The 27,479-nt window shown below is 52.1% G+C and overlaps 1 protein-coding gene and 1 non-coding gene across 5 annotated transcripts; one reads left to right on the top strand and one right to left on the bottom strand.

The window, feature by feature from the left end:
• Nucleotides 1-2,007: 2,007 nt before the first annotated feature.
• TOP3B (DNA topoisomerase III beta) lies at nt 2,008-24,173 on the bottom strand. 4 transcript variants are annotated; one of them, XM_049620529.1, is made up of 18 exons: nt 24,085-24,173; nt 19,336-19,525; nt 18,029-18,160; nt 16,383-16,489; nt 15,713-15,787; nt 14,114-14,310; nt 13,456-13,612; nt 12,568-12,681; nt 10,990-11,080; nt 9,351-9,505; nt 9,122-9,227; nt 8,247-8,393; nt 7,928-8,101; nt 6,590-6,718; nt 5,371-5,520; nt 4,652-4,752; nt 3,612-3,813; nt 2,008-2,571 (listed from the first exon to the last, which is right to left on the bottom strand). In XM_049620529.1, the coding sequence occupies exons 2-18, from the start codon at nt 19,403-19,405 to the stop codon at nt 2,090-2,092; spliced, it is 2,589 nt and encodes an 862-aa protein (XP_049476486.1). In that variant the 5' UTR covers nt 19,406-19,525; nt 24,085-24,173; the 3' UTR covers nt 2,008-2,089. The 4 variants fall into 4 exon arrangements, with proteins under 4 accessions (XP_049476486.1, XP_049476487.1, XP_049476488.1 ...); XM_049620530.1 differs by lacking the exon at nt 24,085-24,173 and adding an exon at nt 23,600-24,041; XM_049620531.1 differs by lacking the exon at nt 24,085-24,173 and adding an exon at nt 22,225-22,616.
• On the top strand, nt 19,776-19,848 carry TRNAK-CUU (transfer RNA lysine (anticodon CUU)). Its single transcript has one exon. It is a non-coding gene; the product is annotated as a tRNA-Lys (tRNA).
• Nucleotides 24,174-27,479: the final 3,306 nt, after the last annotated feature.

Raw genomic sequence — 27,479 nt, 5'->3', positions numbered from 1 at the left:
AAGGGCAATGGTCTGCGTCTAACCAATTCAGCCAGACAACCAGGCCCTGCTTCTGTGAGCCATACACAAAGGCCTGGTCTACAGGAGTTCTGCTCCCTGCAGCCCCAGAGCAGGTCAGCCTGAAGCCACTGAAGCAGGTCAGCCACCTCCCTGACCTCAAGGGCAGGAGGTGCAGTCTCAAGGAGCACATTAGGCTGTTCTGGACGGAGTGGGCCTCATCTCTTCCCGTCCTCCTCGCTCCTGCAGCCACCTTGGAAGTAGCAGGAGGCTTGGATGCTGTTGGTTGGTATGAGATGAAGAGACCCAGAAGGCAGACTTGTTTCGAATGCCAAGGAGATTCATACACAACGGACAATTGCAGAGAAAAATGAATGAACCTTTTATGATTAGCCCTGTTTGGGGCTGAAACCTTAGTGCAGAATTCTAGTAAGGAAGGAACAGGTGGTTTGGGCTTAAAGCCGAAGGTACAGTTTCTGTCCCCCTAAGTCCCTCTGGCCATCTACCTGGGCTGCTTGTGTGTGTGTGTGTGTGGGGGGGCTCCTAGAGCAGAAGGGAGTTGGGTCACCTTCCCATGGAGAAGGCCCTGGGTCCGCTCACTATTGACAAGGTGGCACAGCAGTCAGAGCCCTGTGCCAGGGACACTATCCACTAGCAGATGTGGCCTTGTGAGTGCCCCAGAATCTGACCACAGCAAGAGGGGAGGGAGGAGGAACACCAGCATTCTGGAAGCACCTCTTTCCCTGTGACACTCCCAGCAGCCGTACTACACCTTCCTGGGAGCCTGCCTCCAGGGGCAGCCTTCCGGATGATGATGTGTCACCATGTCACTGCCTATTCTCTTTGAACTTCTTGAATGGTTTCCCAGTGTTCCAGGGACACGAGGAGTGGCTCTTTGGGATCTCCCCAAAGAGGGAGGCTGGAGGGTGCAGCATTTGCTTGGAATGCTGGGTGAAGTCACAGGTTTATTCACGGAAGCTCTGCTCAGAGCCTTGTTATATTCTAGTGTGAACTGTGAATCTAGTACCCAGATAGACAACGTGCAAAATAGTTCTGACCCGCCCTTCATGAAGGTGTTCCACCACACAGCTTGGAAAGCTATTTTTCCGAGCTCCTGTGTGGTGGAGCATGGGCAGGAGTGGCATATTCAACACGTGGTTGCCTAATGTGAGTGCTCCTCTGTGGGGACTGGGGTGGTGGTGATGGGGCACGGGAAGGACATTAGGCGGAGGGCAGCCCACAGGGCTGTTTGGTTTATGGATTATCTTCTAAATCACGCAGATGGGGGCGCCTAGGTGGCTCAGTCGGTTGAGTGTCCGACTTCGGCTCAGGTCATGATCTTGCTGTCTGTGAGTTTGAGCCCCCGCATCGGGCTCTGTGCTGACAGCTCAGAGCCTGGAGCCTGCTTTGGATTCTGTGTCTCCCTCTCTCTCTGCCCCTCCCCCGCTCATGCTCTGTCTCTCTGTCAAAAATAAATAAACATTAAATCACGCAGATGGCTTCAGTGGGGCTCCCTGCAGTTCACCCTGGGAAGTGACTGGCCTGCCTCTGTTTGAGACAGTAAAGGCTTGAGAACAGGAATTGGAAGAGGCCCTGGGAGGCTGCCAGGGTCGCACACACCACACACAGACCTGCTCAGAGCCACCGTGTGACCCCAAAAAATGGGCTGCAGGGAAGGCCAAGGTCCAGTGAGGACTTCTTTCAGCCCTGTCTCCTCCACCAGGCCTCCCTCCTATGACACCTGCCTGGGATAACAGGCAGTTGGTGCCTTCCTTTCTTCCTTGAAGACATCAGGGACGCTACCTACTTGTGCTACCCTGCTGTCTGTTACACATACTGAATTATGACGTGAGCCTCAGACTGAGCTTGATCCCCCTTTCCACACTTGGTGGCCTCCCTACAGGCACCACCGTGGTGTGTGCAGAAGGAAGAGGAGGGGCGGGGAGACCAGGAAGGGCAGTGAGGACGCCATAACCCTCTGATACCAGGGAAAGGTCCTGAGCTGCTTGCTCTGGAGAAGGCAAAATACATTTTAATGATTTCTGTGGCCCCAAGGGCAACTGTGTGAGCCTGGCAAGGGATGGCGGGGCTGTCATACAAAGTAGGCAGCCAGGGCTGACATCTTGTCCTTTGGCCGCCTGGCACTGGGCTTCACTGTGGGCCGACGGCCCCGGGCCCGCCCCCGGCCCTGCCTCCTTCCTGGCCCGCCACGGTGCATGGGGTGGCAGGAGGCCGCGTGCTTCAGCTCCACTAGCTCTTGGAAGATGGGGTCGCAGAAGACGCAGCCCGTGTGCTGTGTCTCGTCGCCTGGGAGCGGGGACTTGGCCTTGTTGAAGTCCACAGCCAGCAGGGCAGCCTCACAGGTGCTGCAGGTGTCGACGGACACTCGCACGCGGTAGGCGTTCTCGAAGCAGTGTGCCACCACATTGCACTTGTTGCAGGCCACCTTCCACTTGGGGCCTGAGGTGGGGTCCAGCACCAGCACGCCGCTCTCGCATTCCACGCACTGGCCGATGCCCAGCATGCTAAGCGAGTGCTGGCAGGTGGGGTGAGTGCACTCGTTGCAGCCCATGCCTGGTGGGGAGGGGGCAGCCCATGATGCACACCAACCCCCACCCTGTGCTGTGTCCCCCCCCCCCCCAACCCCCCGGCTGCCACCTCCCAGGGGGTCTTCTCCTAGGGCCTCATGGTCCAGATCCGTCATCCCAGCAAAAAGTGTTCCTTGCTCACCCTGGGTCTGGATTCCCCCACTGCCCTTGCCCCTGCTTCTCTGCTTATCTAAAACCTCCTCAACCTGTGAGTGTCACTCCCCCTCCCCCCATCATTTCCAGAAGGCCTTCCTGGTGGCCTCCGGCCAGGTCCATTCCCCCTCTTCACTTTGCTTCCACAGCCAATTCCCATCAGCTCCATGTGGCTCCTGTGCTGCTGGGTCACACGGAGCCATTGGCTGCCCTGAAAGATGCTGGAGGGCAGGGAAGGGCCTCAGTAACCCTAGTAGCCCAAATGCAGGCTGTCCCTGCCTCACAGGTGAGGCTTGAGTCAGGAAGGGTGAATTGAGACCCCTGAGGGTTCCCTAGACCCCTTGATGAATGTGGGTAGATGCCTTTTGCTGTACCTCATTCCTGTCTGTAGCATGGGGTGAACACGCTGGGCCCTGTACCTCCTCTAGACTCTTGGCTCAGTGCTGTTGGTGCCTCCCACTACCCACCCCTACCCATGCACATGTCTCTCCTTTCCCCAGTAATGACTGTAAGGATAGAGAACGGAGGTAGACGCTGACTGAGAGTGCACCCCTTGCCAGGTGGGGCCCCCCAACCTGCTGCATCTTCTCACTCAACCTATCCCAGGAGAGGGCACGGCATGCCTACTGCCCAGATCCCGAGTGAGTGGATTACAGTTGCCCTCTCAATTATGACCAGGACAGAGAGTGGCAGACTGGCTGGCTCCGCCTCAGCAGTGCCCAAGTACACCTCAGGTCTCCTGTCCCTGAGCCGGTGAGTCCAGCCATAGTGTGGGGGCAGGGCAGGGGCTGGACAGGCACCACAGACATCCAGGGGGGACGGGGCAGCCTGTCTTGGGAGGGAGCGATTGAGGCCAAGAGACGGGGCACTCACCTTTCTTCATGTCTCGGAAGGGCGGGTGATTGGCGCAATAGGGGCACAGTGGGTAGCTCTTGCCCCTAGAGCCTGAGGACCACAGGACCAGCTCGAAGTCATCCAGTGGGCACCGGAGCTCCTTGTAGAGCTTGATGGTGCCATTCTGGGGGAGGGTGTAGGTCTCGTCGCAGTGGGAGCAGTGCAGGCGGCTGGGCTTGGCCTGCAGAAACACCAGGGAAGAGGCTCAGGGTCACTGAGGCCACCCTGCTCTCTGGCCTGCCCTCACTCTCCTAATACAGAAGTAACAGGTGACATGTAGTATATAATGTATATAACATGATACATAAGACAGAATATGCAGCACTGTAATGTGTATGTAGTACATAATATATGATACACACAGAAAATCTAACATGTATAGAAAACACATAATGTGTTACGTATGTCACACATGTAGAATACATTATGTTTACATATTAATTATGTATTATGTATGCATAACACATAATACATATGTATACTTATGTACACAACAGAGACATATGTAGTAATATATGTGCAATACGTAATACATAATATGTAACCCATAACACACAATGCATAATGTGTAACACACGGAATATGCATATAATGTGTAACTTGTAACATGTAACACAATACGTAATGCATAATGTGTAGCATGTTGCCAGGCAAGGACCTCTCAGGCAAGGACCCATAGCCATGAGTCTTAGGACACTTGCTCCAGGCATGGAGAAAGGTAGTTCTAGAACCCCTGCATGCGTATTAATGCCCAGGATAACAAATAATGTGTTGTTAGGAAAAAATGGACAATGTGTTTAAGAGCCCCCACAGCTCACATGTTCCTGGGGTCAAGGGGAAACTGTGGGTGTCTGTTGGCAAGGCTGCAGTAGGCCTCTCATTCTTGTGTGGCAGCCAGAACAATGATTTATGACTAAGGATAAGGCAGAGGTCTACAGTGGTGACAGGACTTGCCCAGGTCTGTACACAAGGGTGCTGTAGGCCAGATGGGGTGGTCACAGCCCTTCACCCTCATTTACCTGAATGTACTTCATGAACCGGTGGCACTTCCCACAGCGGGAGAGGGGCTTGCCCGTGGCCGCCAGGGGCGAAAAAGACACCTCCATCAGTTCGTCCATGCCTGAAAGCAAGCAGCGCAGGGAAGAGTCACATCCTCCTAGCCTCTGGCAGCCCACCTCAGACACGTGCACGGAGGGGGAGGCCACAGCAAGCATCTGAGTAAATGCGTCTCTATCCCTGAGGTGCTAGGGTAACAGGAACAGCAGGGCTGCGGCCTCATGTGTCACATGAGCCGGGTGCCTCGTGTATGGTGTTAAGATGAGTGCTCTTGGGTCAACTGAGTGACTCAGTCGGTTAAGTGTCCAGCTCTTGGTTTCGGCTCAGGTCATGATCTCAATAGTTTGTGGTTTTGAGCCCTGCGTCGGGCTCTGCGCTGACAATGTGGAATCAGCTTAGGATTCTTTCTCCCTGTCTCTCTGCCCCTCCCCTGCTCGTGCTTTCTCTCTCAAAAATAACTTATTAAAAAATATCTTGTTAAAACACAACTTATTAAAAAATACTATTAAAAAAAAAGCCCGCTCTTTAACCCCAACGATGGTCCAGCAATGAGATGTTATTGCCCTGTCCTCCCAAAGGAGCCCCGGAGCCCGGAGCCCAAATCTGGACACTGGTCCCACACGGCTGGGGCAGCCCTGGCCCAGGGGCCTCTGGCACAGGGGTAGGGAAGAGGTGGGCTCACCGGCAATGGAGTCCACGAAGTAGTGGAACTTCCTCTTGAAGACATCCAGGGTGTGGCCCAGGACTTGGCGGTAGTCAGCTTTGCCCTGGGCGATCAGGTTCAGCTGCTTCTCGACTGCACTGCGGATGGTGGGGAGCACCAGCTCTGCGTCTGCAAGTGGGGGAGTGCTGCTGTGAGCACTCGCACTGGGGAGCTGTGGCTGCTCCCACCAGCTCAGGCTGCAGTCCTGTGGTCCCACGCCTTTCCTGATCTCCTACCCGGAAAATCCAATGTCGAGTGGCCAGGGGCCACTGTCTCCAAGACAGGAGCATCCTGTCTCCAAGACTGTGTCACAGTTCCTGGAAGTCCTCAGGCCAGGTCTGTGCCCTGCCATCTCCCCTAAGACCCTTGGAACCTCTCTGGGACAGAGCAAAGAGCTCTGCAAGGAGGACCCAGACCCCATCCGGAGCTGGTCTGTGGGGAAAAGCCCCTCGAGCCTCCTCTCTTGGAACCTTTGCACTTGTCCATTCATCCATCCACCACACAGAGACCCTGCTGGGGCACGTCCGGGCCGGGCGGGGGGGGGTGACAATGTAGCACTGTTTCAGTGGGAGTTGACCTGCCACAGGGCCATGGCCTGTCAGAGGCTGGGGGCTGATGAATGCAGAGCTGCAGCCCAGGCCAAAGTCAGGGAGCAACAGCCAGCCAGACTCATCAATCTCTTTTCTTTTTCTTTTTTTTTTTCTTTTTTAAAAAAAAATTTTTTTTTTCAACGTTTTTTTATTTATTTTTGGGACAGAGAGAGACAGACAGAGCATGAACGGGGGAGGGGCAGAGAGAGGGAGACACAGAATCGGAAACAGGCTCCAGGCTCTGAGCCATCAGCCCAGAGCCCGACGCGGGGCTCGAACTCACGGACCGCGAGATCGTGACCTGGCTGAAGTCGGACGCTTAACCGACTGCGCCACCCAGGCGCCCCAATCTCTTTTCTTTTTTAAAATTTTTTTGAATGTTTATTCATTTTTGAGAGAGAGAGAGAGAGAGAGATAGAGAGAGAGACACACACACACACACACACACACAGAGTATGAGCAGGGTAGGGGCAGAGAGAAGAAGCAGGCTCCAGGCTCTGAGCTGTCAGCATAGAGCCCGACATGGGGCTTGAACTCACGAACCGTGAGATCATGACCTGAGCTGAAGTCTGACACTCAACCGACTGAGCCACCCAGCACGGACTCACCAATCTTGTAGTAGCCATGCACCAGGACGATGCCAAGGTTGGTGGGTTTGAGTCGGCGCCCGCTCTCCACAGTGACGTAGTTGCGCTGGCAGATGTTGTTGATGTGCACGGGGATGCTGGCGTCTGTCCCTGAAACACATAGTAACACATATCAAGTGTTCCATAGCAGGCTCCCCATCAGACCGTAGGCTCCACCTTTGCTCCCACTCACCATGGGGACCCTGGTTCTCAGCCCCCTCACCTCTGTTTTTGGCTAGCACTGTGCTGGACACCACACCATGCGTTTTGAGAATGGTCTTGTGAATCCAAAAATGGCCCTCCCAGCGCCGGGCGCTTAATTCCCCTCTACAAACAACAGAGGCTCACGGAGGTTAAGGAACTCTGCCAAGGTCATGGGAGCTCAGTCTGCCTGCCCCTCACATTTGGTAAATGCGGTCCTTGACCTCTCCCTGCCTCAATTCTGAGACATCTACCCCTTCCAGAAACAGGGCTCAAGACCCCTGAACACGGAGGAACTCCCATGCTCGCTGCCAAATCGTCCCCTCTGAAACCTGCTCAGAACTGCCCACTTTCCAGCTCCCAGGTCCCTTGTGATTAGTTTCCAGGATGGCACCTCCCCTAGAGACTTCAGGGTCACCTGGCACTGCCAGATGCTGCCTTTACTGCTCCCCCGTGCCGAGGAGCCTCCTCAGATGGTGCTTAGAGGCTATGGAGGCCATTGAGGTACCGCACTGGAAGGACAATGCTGGGATTAGGATCTAAGCCCCAGCACACTCCCCGCTGTGCCCACTGCATTCTTGCCACTGCCAGAGCGGCAGCCCTTGCCAGTTCCTTTTCACACAGCCCTGGGGGCTCCTGGTTAACAGGGCTGCCCAGGGCCGCTGTCTTGTTCAGAAGGTCACAGGAGCCCTTTTCACGGGCTCATTTTGGTTATGGGATCTGGGCTGCTGTCCAGTATGTGGCTGCAGGGAGCCATGGATGTCTTGTCAATGGGGAAGGACAGAGGATGCTGGGGGAGCAGCACCCACACACCACTGTCACCAAACCCAGGTGAGACGTTCCCTGACAGTCACCTGTCACAACTGTTAGTGACAGAACAAGACTCAGGCACAGCACCCTGGATTGTTCTGGCCCTCCAGAGCTGGGTCAGCTGGTGCAGCACATCAAACAACAGGCAGTTCCCATTAGAGTGAACATTGCCTGGGGAGCTGGCCACACCCTGGGCTGCAGTTACTAGGTGCTGGGCACGGAAGAGTCACTGAGCAGGTCTGGACCTGCTCCTGGGATGGAAACCCTCAGGCCCGGGGCCTGGGTGGGCAAGAGGGTGGGTGCACCCACCTATGCCGTGCTTCTCCATGAGTGTGATGAGCTCGGCCTCTGTCAGGTAGTCGGGCGGGTTCGTCTGCTTTTCCAGCATCTTTATTTCACTCACAGCAAAAGTGTCGCCCCTCTGGCAGGTGGGCAGGCTCTCCTCCAGAGGCACACTCTGCCAGGGCATGATCTCCGTGAAGCCTGGAGGGACAGGGTGCTGCCACTTAGGGTCCCGTCCCAGGCAGCCCAGGCCCAAGACCCTGGGCCTCCCTCCCCAGGTTCAATGGAGAATGTTCCGTCTGTCTGTGGAGGTGAGGGAGGAGCCAGTCTGGCCCTGCAGTTTTACCTGGAGAGATGACGGTCTTTCCTGTGCAGGTGAAGTGCTCAGGCCCAATACGGAAGGAAATGGTGCTCTGGAGGTACTTGCAGTCGTAGCTAACTGTGGCGATGAAATGCCTGGTGATGTACTCATAGAGCCGCCACGCCTCACTGCCTGCAGCAGGCAAGGAAGTTGGTTACTGTCCAGAAGCTCTGGCTCTAAAGACCCCCAGCACTCTCATTCAGGCAGCAGGGCCCTGGCCATCAGCACAGAATGCCAGGGCTAGCCTGCACTGAAGCTGGAGAGAGGAGTAGGAAATGCGCAGGAAGGGAAAGTGAGTATCCTGTGCTGTGGTGGTTCCTACACAGTTACAGCTCCGACCTCTGCTTCCAGGTGGGACTGCTCTTCAGGGCCTGGTATGTTCTTAGTTGGTGACTGCAAGCTTGGGTGGTGCACAGTGGCTCCTGTCTCTACCTGCACGGTTCTCCCTTTCCCTGCCTCCTCCCAGTACACAGGCCCTCACACTGCCTTGGTCGGGTGGGAAGCAGGAGGCACACCCAGTGGTTGGGCCCCAGCACTCCCTGTCTTGGTCCCGTCCTGTCCCCTCCTTGCCCATCTGCCTCACCCTCCTGCCTCCTACGAGCAGCCACCTGCACCTGCACTCAGGCATACCACCCCACACTTGCTGCCACCACTTCTCCTCTGTCTTGCCCCATGGTAACAGAACACAACCTTCAGGTGACCCTCTGTGCCACAGCTGGGGACAGGTGGGGGAGGGAGCCCCCACACTGCCAACGGGGCCCGACACTGTCCTAAGGTGCCACATGACTACAGCTTCCCACCCAGAAACTTGGTGTGTGTGTTTGAGTGAGTGTGCGAGTGTTGGGGGGAGTGCCTGATACCTAATTCAGCCTCTGTGGCAGACCTCATGGGGGTGATGGGGGGATGGTCACCAGCATCATGGCCTTTCCGTGGGCGGTTGATACCTTCTGTTAACAACCGCTTCACCTGAGGGAGAAAAGACAAAGCAGTGAGTATGGGCATAGCTGACTTCCCACAGGGAGGAGCCAGCACTAGTTCTGGGTTTGGCCAAAGTGCCTGGGAACAAGGGTGTGCGGTGGCTCTGCTCACCGTGTCGGCCCAGTAGGGGTGGTTGGCCTGCTGCCGCAGAGGGCCCTTCAGGTCAAAGTTCTCAGGGTAGTGGGTGGTCTCAGTCCGCGGGTAGCTGATGTAGCCTTGTGTGTAGAGCCGCTCGGCGGTCTGCATGGCATGTTGTGGCCCCATGCCTGTGAGGGATGGGAGGCTCAGTGGGCCAGAATGTTGGGGATGGCTGGGTCCCTGCTAATGGGCCTGGGCACTCAGCCTCCCCATCAAAGGCGGCCAGGGCCTCCTGGCAGGTGGAGGTGGTTCTGAGTGGGCACAGCTAGAGCACAGAGCTGCTGGCCAGGCCACTGTGCCCATACAGCCTTACCTGAGGCCGAGGTCCTGAACCTGTAAAGGTGGGCCCAGGACAGGGATGCTCCACAGTGTCACCCTCATAACACTAGTGGCTATGCTGATTACATGTGGCCTGCAAAGTGCTGCTCTCTCACATTCTGGCCATGGAGTGCAACTGTGCCTCAGCATCTGCTGATGTCCCACTATGACTGCAGAATTAGCACACTCCCCCTGTTCTGAGCTCCGTGGGTGTTTCTGTCCTCGTGGCACTCCAGGACTACTGAGGGAAGGCAGCAGAGGCTGCTACTCAGCTATTAGCCACTCAATGTCATCACTGCCCTCCGAGGATCCCTGAAGGTGCTGTTCTGAGGACACTGGCTAAGGTTTCCCCAGGCTGCAGAGGCACCAGTGCCTTGAGGCCAACAGCTGTCAGAGACAGCCAACTTTCCAGTCAAAACCCCTTCTTCCTCCTGGGGCAACAAGGCTCAGAGACATTACATCAACACTGGTCACACTGGCCCCTGCAGGACATTAGCCTGGGGCATTAACCTCCCACCCCTGGCCTCTCTCCCTACACCAGGGAAGCTACTCTGGGGTGCTAAAGTCAGGACATCTCTCTTGGGTAGTGGCAGTCATTACCACTGCTGCTGTTATGATACACCATTACAATAATTTAATCCTTTTAGAACAATCAGCCCTGAGAGATGGTCACAATGGCTGCTGTTTCTTGGAGAAAACCAAGGCTCCAGGACAAGAAAGAAAGTAGCCAAGCTGACACTGGACCAGAGTTTGGGTCCAGGGCTGGAATTCCATGGTCTAATGCCTCTGAGGGGACTCCACTGTGCCAGTGACACACAGGCCTGCCCTATAGGTGGTCCCTGACCATGGCCTTCCATGTGTTTGGCCCTGGCAGCAGCTGCATGGATGTTCAGTAATATGGTCTGTTTTCCCCACATAAGTCCAAAGGGGCTGTTGCATATTAACCAATAATCTTCCAAAATGGAATCCTCTCTCGTGTTTGTCAGTTTGTTATTACTTATTTCCACTCTGGAAATGAAATCCGCATGAGGCATAGATTCCCACTAAGCCTCGAATGACACTGCAGGTGACCTGTGGCTTGACATAGGTGAGCATGAGGCACTCAGCACAGGTGCACACGGTGGGGGGGTGGGGGGGGGGGGGGGGGGGGGGGGGGGCACTCAGCACAAGCGCGCATGAAGGGAGTGTGAGAGTCAGCATCACCCTGGAAGCCCAGGCACTGCACCAGGGCTGAATGGTCACCGCATGCCTGCTCCAAGCCCTTCGGGGGCTTTAGAGGAATGCCCCTACGTACCCAGAGAAGAGCTAGCTACTCGCAGCATCTCCACAGTGTTCAGGGCAAGGGGCCTCTGCTTGGCCTTCTCTTTCCGGCTTGTGGCCTCCACCTAGAAGACAGAACAGATTCTGGGATTTGGGGTAGTGGGGAAAAGAGGCCATAATAGAGAATCAGGAGGTATGGGCAAAGGGTCTGGTTTCATTCATTTGGTCTCCCTGCTTCTCAATTTCACTTATCACAGTGGTCTCAAGACTTGAATATTTATTTAGGCCAAGGAAGGGAAAAAGAAAGAAAATTCTTTCCGAGAGAACTTTCTAGGGAAAGAGAAAACTTGGAGAAATGGGGAAGAGCCAAGAGGAAGGGCTGCAAATTCAAACTCCTACGGGAGCCAGTGGCAGCCAGGCCATGGGGATGGCAGGTGAGGGCTGGAGCAGGCCACGGAGTGCAGGCCTGTCTCGGGGGCAGTCAGCTGCCCTCACTGCACCTGAGTGCTTCCACCAGGGCCTACCAGTATTGCTGCATCTTCCAGTTCATCAGCAAAAGCTGCAAATCAGGACTTTCATGCGAAATCTCGTGACTTTCAAATGTTGGTGACCATTTGAAACGTTTATAAACGTTGAGGCAGTTTAGATAAAATACTAGGCAGCTTCCAACTCTGGGCAGAACAGTTGTTAGAAAAGAGGACTCTGTCTTGCCTGGGACAAAAACAATCCAAACTCAACTCCAATGCCTCGTCTCTCCCAATCCCATGGAGACCTGGCCAAGGCAGTGCCTTCTGAATTCCAGACAGACCAATGTGGGGGGTTAATTTGGGACAAAATGGGTACATGCTTCAGTGGAGGCTTGGGATCACTAGGGTCGAGATCTGGAGATGATGGCAGTGAGTCTCTTGAGGAACATGGTCAAGGATAAAAGCATGAGGCAGCTTTGGAGGAAGTTCTAGAAGCCTGAGTCAACTGCATGGGTGAGTAGAGAGCACCCAAGGAAGGCTGGAAAAGGACAAGAGAAGGTGATTGAAGGAGGCCAGGCTGTGCCTCCATGACTCTGGTAGCTGTTACTGCTGTGGACCTCTGTAATGGCGGCAGAACTACCTCCATCCCAGGTAGGCAGCCCCTTGCCAGGTGGTGTCACCCTTTTCCTAAAGGTCAAGCACATGTCCCTCAAATTCATAAAAACCCTGAGTAGGAAACACAGCACCATAAAGGCCATGAAAGCTGACTGAGGTTGGGATCCCATGTTAGCTGTGTGACCTTGGGCAGGTTCACTGACGTGCACACAGGTCCCTCCAGAGTTGTTAGCATTTAGAGATCACAGAAAGGGGACATCTGTGTGAAATGGAATCCTGACAAAAGGGGATAATGCCTGTGGGGCCTGGCAGGTCATGGGCATGGGGCGGTGCCCGGAACAGGGTAGGTATGCGGCACACTGGTTACTGCAAGCAGTTCTGTAACCTTTCTTCTTTCCAAAAGATGTCTGTGTTTCAAAGAGGGACAGAAAGATGGGACCCTGGGCCACAAGCTACTCTTCCGGCCAGAGGCTTCCAAGGTCTACTCCCAGCCAGAGCGAACGTGACAGATGTGGGTGGGGCAGGCCCACCTGGGCTTCCTTCTCCAGCTTTGTCATGTTTAAAAACATCTGTGCGATTTCCCGGTCAAACACTCGCACTCGGTCCCAGTCCAAAAGAAGAGATCTGTCTTTATCGGCATTAACCTGGAGGAAAAAGTATAAAAGGACAAAACAAGAGAGAAAAAATCCAGGTAAGCCCACTGCCAGGAGTGAGAATCAAGATAGATGAAGCTGGTCCTTGTCTGGGAGCAAAATGATCCCAGCCCTAAGGTCTCACAGTCATACCTGTACAGGTGTGCAGGTGTACAGATATGTAGGCTGAGACCCAGCCCCATCCCAAGGGAAGACTGCTCTGACTCCAGGCCTCTCCCCGGAGACCAGGCAGGTGGGAGAGGAGCCGAAAGTCAAGGCTGTATCCTTAAGAAGTGTTAGAAACTCTGTCTTGAATGCCATCCCTGCCCACTAGGTGCAGTTGGTCCATGGGCCCCTAGTCCTATGTCAACCAGACCAGCTCTGTATTATGTTTTAAACCTTATAAGAAGCTCACATGGAGAATTTTATTTGGAGAAAGGGTTCTAAGACTTTAAAAAATTTGAAAGTCAGTGGCCTATAGCCCTCAGTCCAGTCCTTGGACCTGACCATCATAGCTGATGGCCCTAGGGGTGACCTTGCCCCACACTGCCAAAGTGGAGTTCATTCCTGCTTACCCAAATTCAATGCATCCAGGCCTAACCTTATCCTGCCTCTCTATGAAGGCTGGGGTCTCTTCCCTGGACACCCCGCAGACCACTCTCTGGCTTCTCTCCTCTGTGCCCTTGGCCTCAGGCCCTTGCATGGCTATGATGATGATGGAAAACTCTCAGAGTCCACAGCCCAAACCTGGAAAGACCCAGTGTGCATAGGGAAAGGAAATCAAACCTTGGCCTGTAGCACCCAGTAGGTCTCTGGTTTGAAGGACTGGATTTTATCATGTCTCTCCACACAGAAGCCCAGGGTAGGGGTTTGACATGGTCCAAAGGAGATAAGGGAGCTGTCTAGATTGCCATATTTTCCTTGGAAGTATTTAGTCTGAAACCTATAAGGAGGAGGAGGCAGAGAAAGATATTCCGGTTATGTATTCACTCCAGACACCATTGTTAACCACCCATGTGAATCCAGCATGGGGCTACTAGTGAGTGCAGGGAGGGGACCAAGGTGGCTTCCCTGCTCAGAAGACAGGGGACAGGGTGAGGTCATGCTCAGCATGGGGGCTGGGAAGGGTGTGTGCAGGCAGAGAGGAATCATGTGTGTGCACATGTGACACAAAACGCAAGAGAGAAGAGCAGAGGTTCTACCCATCCCAGGTCTGGGAAGCCCTTCTACTATATTCTATCCCCTCCACCCTCTCCTGAAGACCCACACACTGTAGACAAACACTCTGCTTATCAAGTAGTGGCCTGTGTGGTCTCGTCAGCTAGACAGACAGTTCTTCAGGGGTTTTAGAATGTGGACGTTGGCCTAGTGCTAACCAGGTCCTGGGGTGGCAAACAGGGACCAGAAAGACAGGGGCTCTGGCCAAAGGGAGGGCAGCCAGCACCTGGTGAACGCGCAGCCGATGCGCAGGTCCAGCTCTTGCCGGGCATCCACCGACAGTGCCTCGTTATGGTCGGGCTCGCCCAGGCGGGCCATGGCGGCACAGATGTCTGTGTCCGTGATGGAGCTGAATCTGGCCCGGAACACCGTCTTTTCGCCACCGTGGGTTGGATTCATGATGGGCAGCACGGCATCCAGTACCTGGGGGAGGCAGCCCAGCTGTAACCCACCACTGAGGTCTTTACCTCCTGCTCCACATTTTGCCTGTGAGGCCCGGGCTGACCCTCAATGTGTGTGACTCCTTCTCCATCCTGCCAGACCCTCCTCTGTCTCCTTCCCTGTCCAAAAGTCTCAGTCATTCCACAGAATTCCTGCTACATGGCTGCTCTTCCACCCACTGACAAATCTGTTCAAACATCCCCCTTTTTACTACCACCCTTTCTCTCATCCTCTGCTCTCATCCCCGCCCAACCAGCAAATGCTATTGCCATGGGTGCAAGGGAGCTCAGTCACCAAGTCCATCCCACTTGACCCACTTCCCTTCTTTCTAGAGGGCAGAGTGCCAGGAGGGGTAGGTGGAACTTTTGAGAGACTGGAGAAAAGCCAGGGAAGGAAAACAGAGATGAGGTGGAAAAGGCAAACGACAGGAGGGGTAAGGGCGCAGAGGACCCCCATGGTATGGGGCTTAAGAGTGGCGGGGTGGGGGCGGTGGCCCTCTTAGGGCTAAAGCACAGCAGGGGCTTGGAGCCAGACTCACTAAGAAGGCTGTGCTGTGGGAGGGGAGTCACACTGGAGCCTGGCCATGCAGCTTCTTTACAGGGAAGAGGTGCCTTTGTTTCTGAGGGGAGAGAGCCTGGTGAGCTTGCACTCCTCGATGCAAAGGCCCCCCAGGGGAGGAGCAGCCCTGCCGGGGAGGGGCCAGGAGAGGAGTGTCTGGGAAGGGACATAGCGTGTATCCTGAGGGTGCTGCGCTGGAACTTGGGGTGCCCTGAGCACCCTCTGCCATGCGGGAAGCATTTCCTGAGCCCCAGGGTGTGCCAGGCCCCAGGTAAGAGCTGGGGACACAGAGGCAGGAGGGTGAGCCTCACTAGGGGACACCTCCAGCCAGGACCAGCGTGGGGGCACCACAGCCATAGATGAGGCAGGCACCTGCTTCCCTGCAGGGAGGGTGGAGACAGGAGGTGGGAGGGTATCTTGGGTGGGGAGAGGACAGTGAAGGCTGGAGGTGAGAAAAGGAGTGAGGAATGTTGTTGAGTGTCAACCAGCCTTGGCCAAAGGTCCCTGAAAGGTGCCCAGTGGCCAGGATGCTGGAAACCAACCCTCTCCTTGAGGCAGATTGATTGGGAAACTCCCATCCACCCAGAAAATTCTGCCCTTTCTGTTTGCTCTCACAGTGTGCCCCAGCAGGGGAAGTAACACTCCTTCACCCTTGGTAGAGTCCATGCATTTGAAAGTGTCTATGGAATTTTCAAAATAGAGGAGGAAAAAAGGCTATTTCTAAGGCAACATGGCTGATTCCCCACTGCAGCCCCAGAACGGGATGACTGCGAGTGAGGTCGGTGGGAAGGTTGGCAGTGAGGACCTCAGTGGGCACCCCTCTTACCTCAAAGCAGATGTTCTCCCCTTCCTTGTCACAGTCCAGCCACAGCACGATGTAGTCGCAGCCTTTGCCTTCCACCTGCCACATAGCACACAGAGACTGGCACCTCCACAGCCCAGCCCTGCAATGCCCACCCATAGTGCTCCTGCCTGGCCCCTGAGCCACAAGTAGGAGGGCCAGTGCTGAGTGGGACCCAGGCTGAGCAGAGGAGCTGGCTGCACTTAGGCTGCCTTAGCCACTTATAGAACTTAGCTTAGAACTCAGTTTTTTGGGCACAAAAAGGTCATTAATGCAATGCTGCACAGAAAAAGGGTTGCAATAAGACTCAATGTTAATAGTGGTTGTCTTAGTGGGATCATAAATGATTTGTTCTTCCTTCTACTTTTTAATATTTTCCATGTGTATGCATTTGTTTTAAAAATAGGAAAACCACCACCAGTGCCAAACAATCTAAAAAACAGAATTTCTGCTCCCCAGGGCTGAGTGACAGGGCTGTCCAGGAGGGCCAGCAAGGGGCGCTCTCAGAAAGGGTTGCAAGGCCAGCCTGGGCATCCAGCAAAGGCCGCCAGGTTCAAAAAAGGGGGAAGGATTCAGGAGGCTTCCTGCAGTGCAGGGGTGGACCTCACCCCCCCCCCCCCCCCCAGGTGCCTGTGCTCTCGCATGCCCCACGCACCTGCAGGAACTTCACCATGTTCAGCTTGGGGTTAGCTTCCTTCTTCTCTGTTGGGGCTTGGCTGAACAGCTCTGCAGGGTCCACCTTGTCCCACTTGTTGTACTTTCCTACAAACCACAGCCACAGTGACATCTGAATCACACTTCCTGGCTCACAGGGCTTGACCTCTCCAATCGTCATAACCTCAGGAGGATGGTGGTGGTCTCGCCTCAAAAACGGGGAAAAGGAGGCTTGGAGAACACTTTACCCAGGGCAATCCCAAAATTGGAGGCAGCGCTGCGCCTTCGTTCTCCTAGGCTGGTGAGGTGACACCACACCTTGGCCACCCACAGGAGCCACCACTGGGCCGGGCTGCTGCTGCTCCAACCTCACTTCAGCACAGGCCCTGTGGCTGGAAGTGCCATTCCTGGGCTGGCTCACTTTGCCAGAGCACTGAACTATACCACTCATACCTCTGTCTTCTCTTCCAGCCTGAATTTTTGTAACTCTCCCCCTACATGGCACTGACAGGTGCTCAGGTGATCCCTGTGGGGAATCAATCTTTTGGGCCTCTTATCTGGTACATCCACCTACTTCTCTATTCAGGGCTCAGTGCTTGCATGCTTAGCCCTCCAGCTTTCTTTTAGTCTCCATTTTGTGTAGCCTGGGAGAATAGGGTCAGATAGAGTCAAGTTAAAATTTTTTTTTTATATGTTTTTATTTACTTTTGAGAAAGAGATAGAGTATGAGCAGGGGAGGGTCAGAGAGAGAGAGCGAGAGAGAGAGAGCGAGAGAGAGAGAGAGAGAGCGAGCGAGAGGGAGAATCTCAAGCAGGCTCCAGGCTCTGAGGTGTCAGCACAGAGCCTGACGTGTGGCTCAAACTCACAAACCACAAGATCAAGACCTGAGCCGGTCAGATGCTTAACTGACTGAGCCACCCAGGTGCCTCACGTCAAGTTTAAATCCTAGCTCCCCAACTGCCAGCTGGTGATAAAACTCAGTCCAAATGCTTGGCGACACAACTGAATTGATGTCATTGTTGTCACTGAGCAATAGGAAGGAGACCTTGCTGTGTGCTAAGCTCTTTACCTTCACTGTCACACTTAGTCCTCAAACAATCCTGGGAAGTGGATGGCACTGTTGTAAGACCCACTTCACATCTGTGGAACAGAAACTTGTAGAAGCCCCAGTCCCAGCCGACTCTTTGTCAACCACAGGGCCCTGCACCTAGCTCTGTTGGGTACTAATGCTGGCTCTTCCAAGGTGACACAACAATGATACAAGGATGACAATGACAGCCACTGAATGACCACTGGACAATAGTCGCACTCAGCAGGAACCACCTCCCAAATGCCTGCAGAGGCCAGGCCCCCTAAGGTGGGCATTCTCTGCCTCCAGGAAGCACAGGAAGGAGCATAGGGCATGCAGTGACTAAGGGGTGCCTCTGGGATGGGGACCCAGGGGCACTGAGCTCCAAAGCCTGGGTTCTGTGCATGTCACCCAGAGACCCTGTGTCAACCCTCCACAATCTGCTGGCCTTAGGACTCACAGGTTCTGCACAAACTCCTTGCCTGGAGCCCTCCCCTGGCTCCAAATAGACCCAGGGGAGCACTTCGCAGGGCTTCCCTTAGCAGGGTGGAGGGTGGGCAGGGGCATGGGGGGCTTACCCAGGAAATCCAAGGTCATCACATGACCACAGACAGATGTCATCTTGAAGCGGACGGGCTGGCCAGCGAAAGTCCCTGTGTACTCGTGCACTGAGCATGTTCCGTTCAGCCCTTTGCGTGAGGACATGTTTCCTACAGGGCAGAAGTGCAGTGACGGCTGCTCCAGCAAGCCACAACTGCCGTGGAGGCCCCAGGCCCTGGTGCTGCCTCTCGGAGGGCCAGAGTACCCCTTCCCCAGAGTGGTCAGTGATGATGTTCTCTGGGCCACTGCAGGTAACGGAGTGCTGAGAGGTCATGGATCTCACGGAAAACACCGCTGCTGACCAACCAGTATGGTGTGCTCTCAATGCAGAGCCCTGTGTCTCTGAAGGCCAGGAGCACCCTCTCTGAACACTCTTAAGAGCAGACATTCTTGGGTCCTTTCTCTGCATTTCAGCCTCATTTCTTCAAACTTTACTCAAAGGTATCCAGGGACCTCATTATCAAATTCCACAATATTCTCATGCTCCCCCCGGACAGCCCCTTGGCTGACCTTTCTTAGCCTCTGGGAAGTGGGCATGTCTTAGCTCTCCCCTCCCTTCTGGAGGGATGCTAGCCCACTGTCCTAGCCAAGGGGAGGTCATGGTGGACATCTGCCATTTCTGGGTACCCAGCATGCAAACACCCTTCCTTTTTGGAGGGAATTCAGAGATGGGAGGGGAAGTAGCACCCCACCAACTATCCCAGTGGCCAGAGTTAGGGTAAGGAACACATGTTCCCTTTCTTAGTGTCCTGGTGTCTCAGGAGGACCACAGCCAAGGGTCAGCCTAGTGGCTACTCTTGAGTGACATAAGCACACAGGCTGCAGCTGTAGCAGTCATGGGTTGAGGGCAGTGGCAAGGGTCCTGTGGTGACGATGTCCGCGGCATGGCCTCAGACTTAGACTGGGGTCTCAGACTGGAGTCAAATTTAGACAAGGGTGGGGTCTTGGCTCTGTCTTCTTCCTTCCGATGAATTCTCTTTCTGGGTAAGTTACCAGGGCTGGTTGCTATTTATGACCAACAACATGAGAGGCACAGCACTTTGACAGCAGCCTGCCTGGTGTTACACTGTGAAGAGTGCCTGTACCTTTTTGGAGTCCCAGCCCTGGCTCATACTGGGTACGGCAGTAAATGCATCCCCCAGTGACTGATACCAAGGTACCTCGTTAGCACTTGCTATCTTGAACCAAGTCAACTCCAGAGAGCTGGAAAAAGAAAGAAATGACCACGCTCATAGATTCAACCCGCCCCCCCCCCCCCCCCCCCCCACGTGTTGGTCTTCCCTACCTCGAGAGAGGATTTTAGCAATAGATTGGGCCAAGGATGGCTTTTCTGCAACCATGAGCACGGTCCTCATCTTGTCTTAAAGCTGCCAAGGGCTTTGGCCCTTCCCACTCCAGTTTCAGAGAGATGGCAATGAAGTTCAGAAACTGCTCTGCTCTTCTTTTTGGCTCAACACTGCTGTCAGCGCTGACTCCTGAAGAGAAGAAAAGACACGTAGAAAATAGTAATGCTTCTAATGGAATCTATACCCCTAAGAAGGAAATTCACTTTAAAAAACAAAAAACAGGGGTGCCTGGGTGGCTCAGTCGGTCAAGTGCCTGACTCTTGGTCTCAGCTCAGGTCTTGATCTCAGGGTCATAAGTCAAGGCTCTGCACTGGGCACAAAACCTACTTAAAAACAACAACAACAACAACAACAACAACAACAACCAAAACACAGGGGTGCCTGGCTGGCTCAGTTGGTAGAGCATGTGACTCTTGATCTCGAGGTCATGAGTTCGAGCCCCGTGTTGGGCATAGTTTACTTAAAAAACAAATAAATAAGCAAAAAGAAACCTGAGGTAAGAAAAAGAAGTTAGGGAAACTTGAAGACACTGAACAAATCAGGGCAATGGAATTGGCTCGGAGATGACCTTGGGGATTTAGGTTCCTTTGGGAGACAGTGACATGGCTCCATGACCTCGGGTCTGTCTTGTCCCCAGATCCATGCTACAAAGGCTTCGGGGCCTTTGGACCTGGGCTGATGGGCTGGAATAGGGCAGATGGCCCTCCTCCCAGGCCATGGTTCTGTTTACTCCTCAGGGCTGAGGGCAGCACCTCCACCTCAGCTGAGCGTCAGGATGCCCTGGGACATTTTATAAAATGCAGATGCCCAGGCCACATTCTTCAGGTCTTTCTGATCCACAGCTGGGCGCTGGACCTGAGATCCACTGGCTAGGGAATCCAGTCCCCAGAACTTAATAGCCCCTTGCAATGGGCTCCAATCTACCTTCCTGCCTGCCCCACATAACCTCTAGCATTGCAGACCGTGCTTTTGGCCAATTAAATTGGACACCACTGTCTAAAGAAAAACATATTCTTAAGCCTCTGTTCCCGTGCTTGGAATGTACTGCCAAGGCTGGAGAATGCAGCCTGGCCGCATAATGGCTGGGGCTCTAGTGCTAACTCTAAAGAGCTCTTCTAACACCCATGACAGTATGAGTCATTTTCTGCTGTCCCCAGTCCATTACAATGGACTGTGCACTGTGCCACAGTTAGTTACTGCCTCATCTCCCCACCAGCACAGGAGCAGCCTGAGGTCTAGATCACTGCTGGCAACTGTAATAGCTAGTTCCATGACTGATACAGGACATCTAATACCTGCTGGCTAAATAAAAGAAACATGGGCCCTTTCTTTTTTTTAAGCTTATTTACTTATTTTGAGAGAGAGAGAGAGAGAGAGAGAGAGAGAGAGCGCACATACGCGCACAGGGGAGGGGCAGGGAGGGAGAGAATTCCAAGCAGGCCCATCCTGTCAGCTCAGAGCCCAACGTGGGGCTCGAACTTACCAACTGTGAGATCATGACCCGAACCAAAATCAAGAGTCGAATGCTTAACTGACTGAGCCACCCAGGTGCCCCTGTCTTTTTGATCATTATAGATATGTCCTTGACATTGACAAGTATGACACTGTATTAAAAAAAGCAAAACAAAACACCAAAACCTGTCTTCTACTGAGACAACTGAGCCACCTTCTGGGAGGAAAATTAAAGCTAGACTTCTACTTTATAATTTCCACCAAAACATAGTCTAGATCTAGCAGAAATTTAAGCAAAAAGATGAAACTAGAAAAATACTAGAAGAAAACAACTTTGGTATGAAAGATACCTAAGGATTTCAGAAGCTCAGAAGCACACCTCTTCACGTTTAAAATCATTTGATTTCCTTTCCTGTGAATGGTCTATTCATATTTTTTATCCTTTTTCACCCTAGCTGGATTGCTGTTTTCTTATTTTTAGGAACTGTTAATATAATGAGGAAATTAGCCCTTTGTAGTAGGAGGGCCAGCAACACCCATCACGGCAAATTAGGGGTAAAATGTTTACTGTTTACTCTAACAGTAAGTAGTAGACACTAAGCAAATACTGATTGAATAAATGGCTGCATGTATGAAACAATAATTTTACCTGCAAAGTGAATAATAAAAATACTTTTAGATGTCTAAATTTTAGAACTTTATTTTTTAATTTTAGTTTTATTGTTTTTTTGCAAAATTTTCAATGTTTATTTTTGAGAGAGAGAGAGAGAGACAGAATGCAAGCAGGGGAGGGGCAGAGAGAGAGGGGGACACAGAATCTAAAGCAGGCTCCAGGCTCTGAGCTGTCAGCACAGAGCCTGACCCGGGGCCTGAACTCATGAATTGCAAGATCATAACCAGAGCTGAAGTCGGAGGCTTAACCACCTGAGCCACCCAGGCGCCCCTTAGATGTCTAAGTTTTAAAAACGGACTTTAAATCTGTATGAGTATTACAAGCACTTCTCACTGTTCTTTTTTCCTATGGTGTCAGTTTCTAGAAGTTCCATATTTCTACTATTTCTCTTCACACCTGAGGATCCTAAATACCTTTTCAGTAAATAATTAACCGATTCTTCTCTAAAGATCCCTTTAGAGAGAGGGCACCTGGGTGGCTCAGTTGGGTAAGCATCTGAGTCTTGATCTCTGCTCACATGATCTCACGGTTCGTGAGATCTCACTGTCAGCACAGAGCCTGCTTGGGATTCTCTCTCTCCCTCTGTCTTTGCCTCTCCCCTGCTCATGCTCTCTCTCTCAAAATAAATAAATAAATAAAAACTTAAAAAAAAAAGATCACTTTAGAGAAAAATGTTTTACCCTAGCATCTTCAAAGGGATTACCTCATTCATCCACGGCTAGACAATTGGATGGTGCCAGACAATTGGATGGTGCCCACAAAGGGCTGTCAACCAACATCTGTTCTGATTTCTGGTCACCCGTCCACAGGACAGACTAGTTGTTACTCCCCACTAATACGTGTTGGTCTTTGGTAGTAGTGGCTCTAAAGAAACACACGTTCTAGTTCAACAGTTTATATTTCAGTTCTGCACGAGTACTTTGTGGAAAAAATATGACTTCCTTTAAGGATTCAGAATCATAGAATCCTGGGAAAGGGACCTTGGTGATGATCTGGTACAACCGTCTCAAGGAAGAACAAACTAAGACTCAGAGAAAGGGATTTTCCAAAGGTTACCTGGGAAATTTGAGTTGGGGCTGAAACTCATGCTTCCTTACTTCCAGCCGGGTACCTTTTTTTTAACGGCACCAGGGTTCACCTCTTAAAAGCATTCTCCAGTTTTAACTGTGATTAATTTTCTGTGATTATTTGGGACCTATTTTTCCATTAAGGCACACTCAGATTTCAAAAGGGAAGTCAGTAATAGCTGAAAGCAATGGTTTGCAACCTTCATTATACCATTGTTGTGTCATATACCGTCTTAACCTTTCTGCTTTACCAACATTATTATTCACTTAAGTTTTTGCTTTTTTAAAAAACCTTAAATGTACATTTTTAAAAAGGGAAATTGTATAGCCTTGTAGGAACTGAAAGCCTGTAATCAATGGCCAGAACCAGGTTCTTTCCGTAACCTATGTCGTGTATCGGGTTTGGTCTTGTTTTCTGGTAAAGCTGAGCCTAAAGTTCGTTCTCTTATTTCAAAAGGGGAGATCAGCAAGTGCTAAGGCAGTGTTGACAGCAAATACGCAGGTTAGCCTGTTACTACCCTGTCAACTATCAACAGCAATACCACCAAAGGTATGTGTCCTTTGGGAGACGCTGTACATAATAAGGTCCTTTCTGCCAGTCTTATAAACAAGTGAACTTGGCTTGGGAGTGGAGGCCTCGCAGGGGTCCAAACAGCATGCAGAGCCCTAGGATTTCCCAACTTAGCAACTTAACCCAATACCCATGGAGTCAGGAAAAGAGGGAAAGAAGACTCCTCCTTTGGAGGCAAACAATTGCTACAAACTGCTACTTTGTTTAATCTTGCAACAGCTTGACAAGGCTGGTTTTGTAATTTTTAAACCACGATTAAACGGAGGTTCAGAACAATCCAGACTAGTGCCAGGTGACCTTTGCCAAGGCTCTGGGGGAACCCAGGGCTAAGTGGCCATCAAGCCCACGTCGGGCTGACTTCTCCACGTCCTGTTCCCTAAGGCTTTGTGCTTTAACACAAATCTTTAGAGGCAAGATTAGGTCACAGTCTTCTTTTTTACCTGTAAGAAATTAGTGCCTCCGGATTCTAGCTGTTTTGTTCACAAAAGGACCTTCCCTCATCTCCATCAACAACTCAGAGAAACACCCGGTTGCCCTCACGACTGAGCCAGGGCCCAGGTAGCGGCGAGTGGAGCGTGCCCTGACTTGGCCCCGACCTCTGCACGGCCTCCCCGACCCTCAGTTTCCCTACTCGTGACAACAGATTCAGACAACAGACCCCACTTAAAAGAACCGCGGACCAGGTTGACGAACGAGAGTATTAACTGCAGCGCCTATTCCTTCCAGGCACCGGACTAAGCACTGGCCTATCATCACCTCCCCGAACCGCTAATGCAAGCTCCGGGGCGGGAAAGAGGCGGCGAGAATGCAAGGAGGTCCTCTCCCAAGCCCCGGGCTTGGGACCCCTGGGCGCCCGGCCAGCATTCGGGAAACGTGCCCCCAAAAGGCCGGCGCTTCCCGCTGCCCCGCGCCGCCCACCGCTCACCCGCCGCGGCTTCCGCCTCAGCTCCCGCTTCAGTTTTCGCTCGGGGAGGGGGGGGGGGTGCGGGGAACTCGGCAACCTTTACTTCCGGGTCCGGCCGCTGCTGGCGTACCTTCGTCTGAATCCCGGTGCGCGCACGTCGGCGTCCGAGAGTTCCGTGGCTCCCACGTTCCGGGAGCATGGTCTCCAGCCAGTCCCTGCTCGCCGCGGTCGGTTGGGGTCCCCAAACTCTCCGACCCAGATCCCTCCTCGCAGCAGTCCTTGGGGGGGTTAATCCCCAAGCCTCCATCCTGACCCCTCCCGGAGGCCTCCCCAAATCCTCCACCTTATTCTTCTCCGCTATTGCTGATGCAAAAATGACAGTTGTTATAATGATTATGAAAACCGGATAAGCATGCAAATATATATGCTGTTGATAATTAAAATAATTAAAACTGCAGATGTGTGTATAGCAGGCTTCTTTCGATGCTATGCACCTTTGTGGAACGAACAAATGCACTGTGTAAAATATATCTGCAAGATGAATTGGGCAATAAAAGCAGTTTTTTTGTGTGTTAAAGCATTAGGATTATGGAAGACTTAAAATAATTTTCATGACCTTATTTTAAAATATCTTTTAAATAATAGCATATACACATTTCCCTTGCACCCCACAGACACTTTCCCCAACCTGCCTTTATTGGAATACTAGTCCTGATAGATGCTCTGGAAAAAGAAAAGTTTTATGGTCAAATTAAGTTTGGGAAGTGCCAAAATTTAAAAGCCACAGTGAGATTCATTTTCTTTCTTTTTTTTTTTTTAATTTTTTTTTTTAACGTTTATTTATTTTTGAGACAGAGAGAGACAGAGCATGAACGGGGGAGGGTCACAGAGAGAGGGAGATACAGAATCTGAAACAGGCTCCAGGCTCTGAGCTGTCGCACAGAGCCCGACGCCGGGCTCGAACTCACGGACCGCGAGATCGTGACCTGAGCCGAAGTCAGACGCTTAACCGACCAAGCCACCCAGGCGCCCCGAGATTCATTTTCAAAAGAGACCTCCTGATTCCAAACCCACTCTTTGGCAGGGTCTCCATCTCCAAAATGACATCTTCCTGCTTGCTCAAGCCCAGTGCCTTGAAAGCACCCTGGATTTCTCTCTTTTTCTCACTTGTTGCCCTTCCAAAAAATCCTGCCATCCCCGTCTTCAAAATATGTTTGAGATCCAATCAATCCTCCCAGCTTCCACTGCCACCATCCTGATCCAAGCTCCATCTCCCTGGACTCCACCCTGCACCCTAAGGTCTGTTCTCCACACTGTTATAGCAGTCAGTACTAAAATTGGATCTAAGGAATGTGGCCAGTTGGCAGAGAGGCAACACCTGAGCCCCTCTGCTGTTTTAATCCAATTTGGGTTCATTCGCCCACCAGGAGGTAAGACCTGAGGCCAGCAGGGGGCGCTGAGTAGCTGCCTCCCCTCACCCCCGCCCCCACGCCCCTCGGCCTGGAGAGCCTTGCAGCCTTCCCACAGATCTCCCAGGAAACTGCAGGTCAGGCCTTCCTGTGGACCCTCAGGTTGACAAATGACCCATATTCAGAGAGGAACCCTTTGATCTTCCTTCCTTACTGCACAGGTGCCTGGTAGTGGTGGATGGGATACCTGAGAATTCCTGGATCTCTCTTCTCTCTCCTTGGTTATAGGCTTGATGGGGTTTTGGAGTGATGGGAGTCCCAAGCTGACCGCCAAGAAAGAATTCTTAAGACGTCTTTCGTGCAAAAGGAGGTGAATTTATTAAAGCACAGGGACAGGACCCGTGGGCAGAACGTGCTGCCCGGGGGTTGTGGCTGGTGACTGATTGTACACCTTCAGGTTGGGAGGGGGTTAGGGATAGTGTTTAGTCTCTAAGGAATTTTGGAAGCAAGTTTTCCAGGACCTTGAGGGGTTAGCTGCTGTTAGAAAAAGGTCATTTATTACTGTTTAGTAAAAACTCAGGCATGAGACCCTTTAGATGTATATCAGTGGGTCATAAACTTGGAGTTTGATTGTCAACATATATCTTGGGGGTGGGGGTGAGATAAGGAAGTTTCCAAAGGAATTTTTGGTTCAGGTTTATTTATTATTATTATTATTATTATTAAATGTTTTATTTTATTTTTGAGAGAGAGAGAGAGAGAGAGAGAGAGAGAGACCGAGCACAAATAGTGGAGGGACAGAGAGAGAGAGGGAGACACAGAATCCCAAGCAGGCTCCAGGCTCTGAGCTGTCAGCACAGAGCCCAACATGGGGCTCAAACTCACAAACTGTGAGACCATGACCCGAGTTGAAGTTGGACGCTCAACCGACTGAGCCACCCAGGCCCCCCTCTAAAGAAATGTTTATATGTTAAAGTAGACTTACAAGATCCTGGGGTTCAGGATAATGTTAACCTAAGATTGCCTTTTGCCCTTAGCAAAGCGTCACCATCGAGGCAGCTGAGCTCCCAGAAGAAGGTCACTCTGCCTGTCTCAAGGATGTGTCAATGAGCTGTAAACAGTAAGAAATTTTCATTTTTCATTTGCCTTTGTTGGTCACATCAGGCTGAGCCACGGTTTCAATAATGTTGTTAATAGTTAACACCCACTCAGTGCTTATTCTGTTCCAGACAGTTTTCTATTATTAGTGTATTTCATTCTCATTGCTATTAATAAGACAATTATTAACAATTATTGATATCACTATTATCCTTATTTTACACATGAAGAAATAGGTCACACAGATGTAAATGGCAGAGCCAGCTTTCAAGAGTAAGCAGCTCCGTTCCAGAAGCCAAGTTCTCAACCACTGGCTGTGGGACTTCTCACTGCCTTCTCATTCTCTTTATCTTTTCAGGCTTCAGTCTGTGCTGACTCAGCTGGCCTCAGTGTTGGGATCCCTGAGAGACAAGGTCACCATATCCTGCACCAGAAGTGGCAGCAACGTTGTGGGATATACCTCAAACTGCCAGCAGCTGCCAGTTCCTCAAAGTCCTCCTTTACAAGAAAAACAATCAGCCCTTGGGATTCCTGACTCGTACTCTGGCTCCAAGTTGGGCACATGGTCCTCCTGACTATTGCTGGGCTCCAGGCTGAGACAAAGCTAGTTATTCCTGTCACTCCTATGACATCTCAGTTAAGCCTGCATGGCTCAGAGCTCCAGACCCCAAGTGAGACACAAACCTTTCATCTCCTCCAGCACATTCATGACACCTGCTGGGTAAATTTTACTGTTTCTTGTTACCAAGATGGTTTAAGTCCATTCTGGCATTTTTGTGTTTTTAGTACTCATATCTTATGTATGCCGGTTCTACACGCATCTCTGCCTTCATGGCTGACTGTGGCGTATTGATAACACTGACCTTTGTACTTGGAAGTCAGTTTGGCTAGACCAGTTTTCCTTCCTCG

The sequence above is a fragment of the Panthera uncia genome (assembly GCF_023721935.1).
Source record: "Panthera uncia isolate 11264 chromosome D3 unlocalized genomic scaffold, Puncia_PCG_1.0 HiC_scaffold_8, whole genome shotgun sequence".
NCBI classification, from domain to species: Eukaryota; Metazoa; Chordata; class Mammalia; order Carnivora; family Felidae; genus Panthera; species Panthera uncia.
Note: the sequence above shows the minus strand (reverse complement) of the source record. Positions and strands in the feature narration are given on the sequence as shown.